Source organism: Trichoplusia ni, chromosome 8 (assembly GCF_003590095.1).
Source record: "Trichoplusia ni isolate ovarian cell line Hi5 chromosome 8, tn1, whole genome shotgun sequence".
Classification (NCBI taxonomy): Eukaryota; Metazoa; Arthropoda; class Insecta; order Lepidoptera; family Noctuidae; genus Trichoplusia; species Trichoplusia ni.
Genome location: NC_039485.1, coordinates 5,382,081 through 5,390,321, shown reverse-complemented (window position 1 = coordinate 5,390,321; position 8,241 = coordinate 5,382,081). Strand labels below are relative to the sequence as shown.

The 8,241-nt window shown below is 31.3% G+C and overlaps 1 protein-coding gene across 1 annotated transcript; it reads right to left on the bottom strand.

Moving 5' to 3' along the window:
* Positions 1 to 1,390: 1,390 nt before the first annotated feature.
* On the bottom strand, positions 1,391 to 5,206 carry LOC113496826 (probable salivary secreted peptide). The gene is made up of 2 exons (XM_026876186.1): positions 4,840 to 5,206; positions 1,391 to 2,854 (listed from the first exon to the last, which is right to left on the bottom strand). Exons 1-2 carry the CDS (start codon positions 5,026 to 5,028, stop codon positions 2,714 to 2,716), a joined length of 330 nt encoding a protein of 109 aa, XP_026731987.1. The 5' UTR covers positions 5,029 to 5,206; the 3' UTR covers positions 1,391 to 2,713.
* Between the last annotated feature and the right edge of the window lie 3,035 nt (positions 5,207 to 8,241).

Below are 8,241 nucleotides of genomic sequence, written 5' to 3'. Positions count from 1 at the left end.
AACTGAAAACATTAATAACAAAATGGGGCAACACGAATTTTTTTTACACATGAAACAAATAATTATCCAACTATTTCAATAAATTATTTTCGTCCTAAAAAGCTTAGCTACATTAAACTTCATAAAGCTTATATTACACAAGTTTATTCTAAGAAAACGAATACCAATTTCCCCAAAAATTTAATTTAGGCAAAGCGAGTAAACTAAGTATAATACAGATAATAAAGCAAATTTCTGGTTTCCAATATACGACAATGTATTCCGGGACTGACAACCGTGAAATTAACATCAACGAAAATCTGAGCGAAGGGTCGTGATGGGAGTACTATGTTATATGGATATAGGAAATATATTATTATTGTATAACTATTGTATAATTATTGTATACTACGTATAATTATTGCCTTGAGGCTGTATAGTAATAGCTACCTAAGGAAGTCGTTTTCTGAAGTAAGGCTATTGTATGATTTCGATTAAAAATTAAAACTGTCATAGAAAAGAAAACTTTGATATTTTTATTTAATGGTCAACAAACCGTTTTAGTTTAGACATAGTTCGTGGAAAAAAAAATATTTCGATTATTTTCTGAAAAAGTTCGTAAATAGTTTAAGTCACTTTAGAACGTCTAGAAAAAAATAAACAGTTTATTTAAAGTGAATAGTGTCTGCAAAACAATAAATTAAAAACATTTTTTCCCCTTCAAATAATTGCGCTTAGCCTTTGATAAGTCTCCTCGACTATAAATAAAACCTACAAGGAAAACCAATACAAGTACTTATAAATTTAATCAACTTACCTAACAACAGCTGAGTAAACAGCCAAGCTATTTCTGACCATGCGTCATTAATATTCTGACCACAAGCATATTTTAAAATATTTATTTTCATGAATATAAATTTATATTTCCAAAATCTGACCAGACGGGCTGCATGTCATCCTTTGCATATTGAGAGACTCGACGCCGGGAAATTGGTTATTTAATAAAGTATTGGCCGTGGGCCAGCAATCTGTCAATATGCTGCATTATGGTTGTAAGCCCCATATTAAATTGGCTCTTATATGAATATTATAATAATTAGTGTTCTGGGAGTATTGGAGAGTGGGAATCAGGTAGTATTTAAAAGGTATGCTTTTATAGTTTGGGCAGGAAATTTCGGACTACTGCTTAGTGGTGGCAACTTTTCATACAGAGAAGGTTAAATAACATAAATACAAATCCTGCATAGTGAGAGTGTTATTTCATAAAATCCACATGTAATGATGCAGGTTTTTTCTTTCAATGTTTTAAAGTGACCAAATGAAAAAATACATGAGATGCCTAAAATTAGAGTCGGAAAAGTAAAAGAAGTGAAAATTAAAACTATTCAAAGTAAAAAAAAAACTAAACATATTCCATTGACTTGCATTTAATTAAACAGAAAAGATTTATACAACTTTTCTTATTTGGTTATGTATTTATACAATGATATCAATTTATACAAAATCGATTCAAATAATCATAAATCATGCTTAACAAACTTAATAGAACGCATATTAGGCAAGAGTATTCGTCAACATAACTTCAACATGAATTAATAAATAAATAAAATTGTTGACTTGAAAATGCCCAAAATTCTTTCAAGCATCTAGCTCTTATTAACTAATCTATGTTAGTGTGTCTATACACATTGACGTTTACTTTGCGAATCTATACATTTCCAGAACCTACCTTAGAGACAATCGACGAACGTTCGACAAACAATCATTCTGTCTACAAGAATGATATCATGCAACAAACGTTTTTAAAACTAAATCTTAAACTATAGAACTAGCCTCGATCTAGGAAAGTTGTCATGTTATTGACAAACATTCAATTGTTATAGTAAATAATAACAATTAAATTAGTGTAAACATTATTATTGCAAACGTGACTACCGACTCGTCGATATGTTTATCATCTCCCTGCATTTGTACAGCATACGACAGCAAACATCCTAAATGTACTATAATTAGTTAATAGTTATGTAAACATGTATTGTTCACACTTGGTTCCAGATCTCTCTATTCATACATTGCTAAAATAGTCACTACCTTACTGATATTAAAGACCTATATCGATTGAATCAAATAATAACATGTGCACCTAACCCTATTCTATGTACAAACGTTACTTCGAAAACAGTGGCAGCTATTGTCTTGACAAAACAATAAATTCTTCTTCATTTGGGCTTGCTGTCCATTAATAACTGGCACATTGACAAAAAAGATGCCAATATTGCTGCTATTATTCAAAAAGAAACAAATGATTTCGAAACTATTCGAATGAGTCATCCGATTACTCATTAGCACATTACATTACAAGGTATCTTAACTAATGTTGTAATGTGTTAACCTACAGGAGGAATTCCAATAGCGCCAGTTGATACTAATAATGTCATTAGGCGGGACAGAAATACGTTAAGTCATGTAGTAGGGGTTCCCTTGCCTTTTGATATGGGTACCTCGGATAAAGAGGACAATGGTTATAAACTCACGAATTGTATTAATTGACATTGGTTGTCATGACTACAAAGTTATTAGTCGAAGTATGTACATGGAAATTTAGTACTTCATGTTGTAAAAGCTGTATAAACGAAACACTATCTTCAGATCTTCTGTTGTAACACTATGGAACATCAAAGTTTTAAAGCTGCTGAGAGTTTCTTACATATTATTGCAATGTCCACTTCACTGACTAGACGTATATTTCCACTTCGAAGTTCAAGGGATGATGCCTCTGACTCTTCATTCTGACTGTGACGTAGGAGAAACCGACTCCACCGTCAGTTATGTTGGCACTGGCGTGGGAAAAGTCGTTGTCTATTGCGGCAACACCCTGAAATAGAATTGAGGAGTAAATATAATAGTTCAGTGAGCATTGGATAAAACAAGATACCTAAAATTTATGGTTTATCTAGTGTATTAGGGTATCATTGACAGGAAATGTTGAGAAAACCTAAAAATAGGTGCTTAAAAGGCTCAATCTAGGGCATAACCTCTTCTGCCCTAAAACGACGGTTGTGTGGAACAAAAAAGTAGACTAAGGTGGATTGTTGGATCAGTTAATAATATCAGGTTATTATTATTATTATTTATTGAATTTAAAACATTACTTAGTTGGTAATACAATGCAATATCCCACAAACCCAGTTCAGTGGTTTGACTGTGGTTTCTAAGTCATAAAATGCCTCTTACTAAAAAAACATTTTGATAGAACCCTTGTCCTCCAAGCAAGATTCCCAAGCCTTCAATTTTCGGGCGACATAGATTAAAGCAGAAATATTAAAATAACATCACGAAATCATAAACAATTTTCGTCATGACGGTTTTCTTACAAGGTATTTCATTGAGATCAATTGTGTTAAGACAATTTCTAGAACAGCTCATTAAAAACAATGTCCATTTGTTTTATTCTTTGATAAATACAAATATATACATGTATGATTGACCTGAGGAAGATAATACAACTTGTTTAGTTAACATTCATTGAACCCGAACAATTGTTTTTTTCATTGTGATAGCTTGTTTTACTATTGAAGATATCATTTCTTATAAATAAATGTCTTTGAAAAAGCTAAGTACTTTAATAAATATAAAACTTGTATCTATATAATATGTCTTATATGTAAAATTCTTGTGTCACAAAGTTAGCTAACATTGACCTCCGAAACGGCTAAACCGATTATTATGAAATTTTAATACTACATAATATATATTATATTTAGCCGGTTTGAGAACCGGCTATCTACTTTCATGCTTATAAATGATGTGGTCCCTTTTTTTTCAATTTATAACGTTTTTTCTAGACAAGATAATAATAATATAATTTTAATAATATATTTTTAATATGGAAAATCAATATTTGCCGGGTCAGCTAATTTGACATAGAAATGATAGGCAGTAGATATTTTTTAGGCAGGTAAATTCAAATGTATGCTAAAAACGTAACATATATTTGAATAAAACACAAATAATACAATTTCTCCTACATAATAATTACTAATTGATGCAAAACCGAGGACACAAATCCTTTAAATAGGCAATAAAAATGTCTAATATTATCTAACGCCTATTAAGCAAATCTATCTTGACCGACAGAGCAAATTGATTATGCGATTAAGGAACTGTTGAGTAAGAAATTCTGGTACAAGTGTGAATAACATTAGTAAAAACTTGCGACATTTATATATCTGTACGTGTCAGCTTATAATGGCCAAGTGTATTTAGTACTGATTGGCTCGTGCCGATTTCTTTTAGCGGTATTCTTTGGCCAGTGAAATTTTAAAATAGAGTGGCTTTTAAAAAAAGAAGTTTCAAAAATGGTTCCGTATTTCTTTGAAACGTCAAAGATATAAAAACTTTTTTGAAAGGATTGTGTGAGGTCACACAAGCAAAGGCTTCCTTCTTTTTCTTTCTGAACTATTCATCTCTTTTAAATATTGCTATAGAATAGAAAAAAGAACGGTCTAAATGTAACTAGTTGTAATAAAAATGCTCGCGCAATTATTTTAAATGTAAAAGAATAAGCATTATTTGTAAAACCGTTGGACTTTGATCGTCCAAGGTACATTGTTATAAAATTCTCACATCAGCATAATAATTTTATTGTTAAACACGAATTATGACGAATCAAATTAAAAAATGTTTATTCAAGTTTTTACGCACCTTTATTGTAAATTTTGTAGTTTTAAAGTGTCTTTAAGTATGTTTGAATAATTAGTATCAATTGCTTAAAATTTTAATTCATGAAGCTAAATTCAATGTATAACTCAAATTGTATTTATTATAAAAAAAATGATAGTAAAAAATATTAAATCTAACCTTAATAGTCCTTTTTTCTGGATCACTATACGTCAAAGTCTTAATTCTCTTTTTAAATGGTATCGCAAAGTCTTTGACCCTCTGATGGAAGACCATCTTCCTATGAACAGTGTCCCCGATGATCATGTCGTAACACACACACACGCACAGCAGACACGACAGTACAAATAACAAGAATACAAAACGCATTTCGAATTTATTTCACATAGTTGCACAAGTAAGTATAGCTTATGCGACTGAGCGGCGACGAATGAGATAACCTCGCGATAAACGAACGTATCGTTCACAATAACAACTTCACTCCGATCTTAATTTACAAGTGTTCGCTTAAATGACGTATCGAGTCTCTCCGTCATTAAGAGCGGACTGGCTTCCAAATGTTTGAGTATCGGACTGCGAAGATTATTGGCAATAGGTCATTTGTCACTTTGTTTATGCTCCGGTAGTTCTCATACGGAAACAATAGGCGATCGGCAATTGTTTTCGCTGGTTGGTATGTTAATATTTTTATATTGATGATTTATGATTATGTTTTATTTTGGAAGCGGTTTGTAGGAGAGTTGAATCAGTTGTTATAAATTAAACTAAAATGTCTTTGTTCTGACTTATCGCAAACATAATTTATTTCTCTTTATTAATTCATTTGGAATTTCAATGATTTAATTTTATATAAATTTGTGACACCTAAAGGTTTTTTTGCGAAGTAATTTTTTTTTACTTCAAATCTTTATAGCGATTAAAAAAAAGTTGGAAACAGTCTTCCCGCTAATCCAAATCATGTCTCATTCACTATACTATACTTCTTTCGCGTGATCATTCATCACTCAGTTCCTTCAAAAGTTTGACAAGAAAATTTGATAACTTCTCGTCATGATCTGATGGATGCAATTTTTAATATCCACCCACTTATAAACTTAGAATCAGTTTTGTTCGAATTTGTTTCATGGTTTATCATGATTGCGAGTTCAAAGTGACCGAAATTGATGGTTGTTGAGTGTAATTACTGGTTTCGTTTGGATGTAGGTTTTTTCACTTCAAGTTATTAAAGGGAACTACATGTTTTATACGATAGTGATAGAGTACCTAATTGTAAAAGTTTTAAATTAAAGGACGATCAGAGTGTTAAAAAAAATATTAATGACGCAATAAGCCTTCAAAATATCTATCAAGTTGTAAAAAGTAATAAATATTAATATTCTCGCATAATCGCATTGGAAGTTAATATAACTGCTTGATGTATCTATCTGCGAAAGCTTTTAACTAATAAACTATTATTAAATTCGAAATACTTCTCAAGAAGCCTAAATCTTTTCAAACATCGTTTGAAGTTTTCATATTAGAGATTTTCCATTTTTTTATTTAAAATACATCTGAACTTGCGGCTCCGAAAAAAAATAACTTGCAACTTACGTAAACAAATTGTGAATAATAAACTGTTGCCCGTTCAAAGCGAGCCGAGCGAGCTACCTACAATAAATGCACGGTTCATTTTGAATAATAACCGGTAAGGGTTAAATAATAGCTCTAATTTAGATTAATTGCTCATCTGTCCGTACACGTGGGTTTGTAATTTGGTATAAAGGAATTCACTTGTTTTAATAAATCAAATTAATTTCACAATTATGTAGCGTATTCAATTTAATTGAATACAATCTTTTTTGTTGCTGTTTTTTTTGGTTGATGTTGTCTATTATTACTTAAGTGATGGTTATTGGTGAATGTTTTTAGTTTGTTTTATTATTGCATTTTGCTGGTGTTGTGTGTTGCATATTAATGTTATACAAAGATGACTTCAAGGAAAATTAAAATGGTAGAAAATAAAAATATACTACATCAAATGGATATCAAAATCCTCTGATCCCTTTTTATGATTAGCTAAGTTAGTTTTTATACTTTAAAGAAAAAGGATACCTACTAAACGTTAGATATTTCCACCTAATGAAAATATTCTTAACACTAAATGATCTTTAAAATTATAAAAAAGTTACTCAGTCGAAAATTGACAGCGTTCCAGTGTTTAAAAAAACAGCTAAATAAAATACTTTCCGTGTTTATAGTGTATGGAAATAATGAACTTCTACTTAAACACGTGTTAAGTGTACATTATACTCATTAAGTGATATGTATTATTCGTGACCCCAATGCAGTTCAAGCAGGCTTCCGTATCGTCACAACTTCGATTCCCATGTCAGGACAAATATTTGTGTATGTAATGGAACGAAACAGGAAATGTTAAGCAATCAAGCTTTTACTTATTTGTCTGTTGTTTTTGGATAATATGGGTGGGTATGTTTAATTACTTTTGCGGTAGCTTTTAAGTTTTGGTGTGAGAGTGACTTGTCAAAGGTACAAGTATGTACCTTCTTGTTGTTACATATTATTAGTTAAAAAAAAAATGGCCTACATGTGAACCTAAAAATATAATTAAAAGTATTCAAAAACATGCAAGCATCCGTAGAAGCTTTTCGAAGCTTTTATCATGTCATGTGAAAATAAAATATTTAATTGTTCTTTTTCAACACACGGCATGATACACAAATCACTGCCTACGTCCACAACGTTAACTTACATCTTTACTTCAAACAAATAGCCTTAAGATTGTCTAAAACAAACCTCCAACACACTGCGTATATTTTCTTTTCCCCAAGCTACCATACTATACATACTGATATACAACAAAGCACTAAGCTCTTATTCTTTTATCCAAGGAAAACTTATCCATACGCTTGTTTATTACATATTCATGTTGAAACTATTATCCGTTGTCTAGAACGTAGCCTTCGGCCATTCCGTAAGCGAGGGTTTACCGGGGATTTCTACCCTCATAACTGATTCTATCGATATATTCGATTCTCGGAAGTTATATTCTATCGATATAGGTTCCGACAATCGCATGTGGAGTCTAGTTTATGTGGCTGTATTGTTGTGATAACCCACGTAGTACGTATCTAGGATAATAGGAGTTTTGGTCTCAATTTTGAGATATTGCGATTTTGAATTGTGAGCATTTTGGTTTTGTTTGGTCATCTTTAATCTTATTCTGAAAACAAATTATGAAAACATTTTTTTTACATAAATAACGTTGAAGTTGCTATGAAAGATTTTATTTATGGAGATGATATTAATAGGTTCAGAAAGCTGTAATGTCAAAAACTGAGAGACAATTTCGAGATTATCATAAACTGGTCTACACATCTAGCTATACCCAAAATCTACAACAAGCCAAAGCATATTAAACACAATACCAACGCATTTTTCAGCGAAACAACAGCAATAAGTACATGAAAAAACAACTAGCATGAAGGAGAGATACAGATAGTGTGGGGAAAATCCCGACTAAAATCACAAAATCCCCACTGTAAATAAGGGGGTGAATAAACGAAGAGTCGATGCGACTGTTAC

Excerpts from the sequence above, each read along its gene's own strand:
- LOC113496826 (XM_026876186.1), bottom strand. The coding sequence starts at position 5,028 with ATGCGTTTTGTATTCTTGTTATTTGTACTGTCGTGTCTGCTGTGCGTG. Across the intron at positions 2,855-4,839 it reads CAGAAAAAAGGACTATTAAG|GGTGTTGCCGCAATAGACAA; the intron begins GTTAGATTTAAT and ends ATTCTATTTCAG.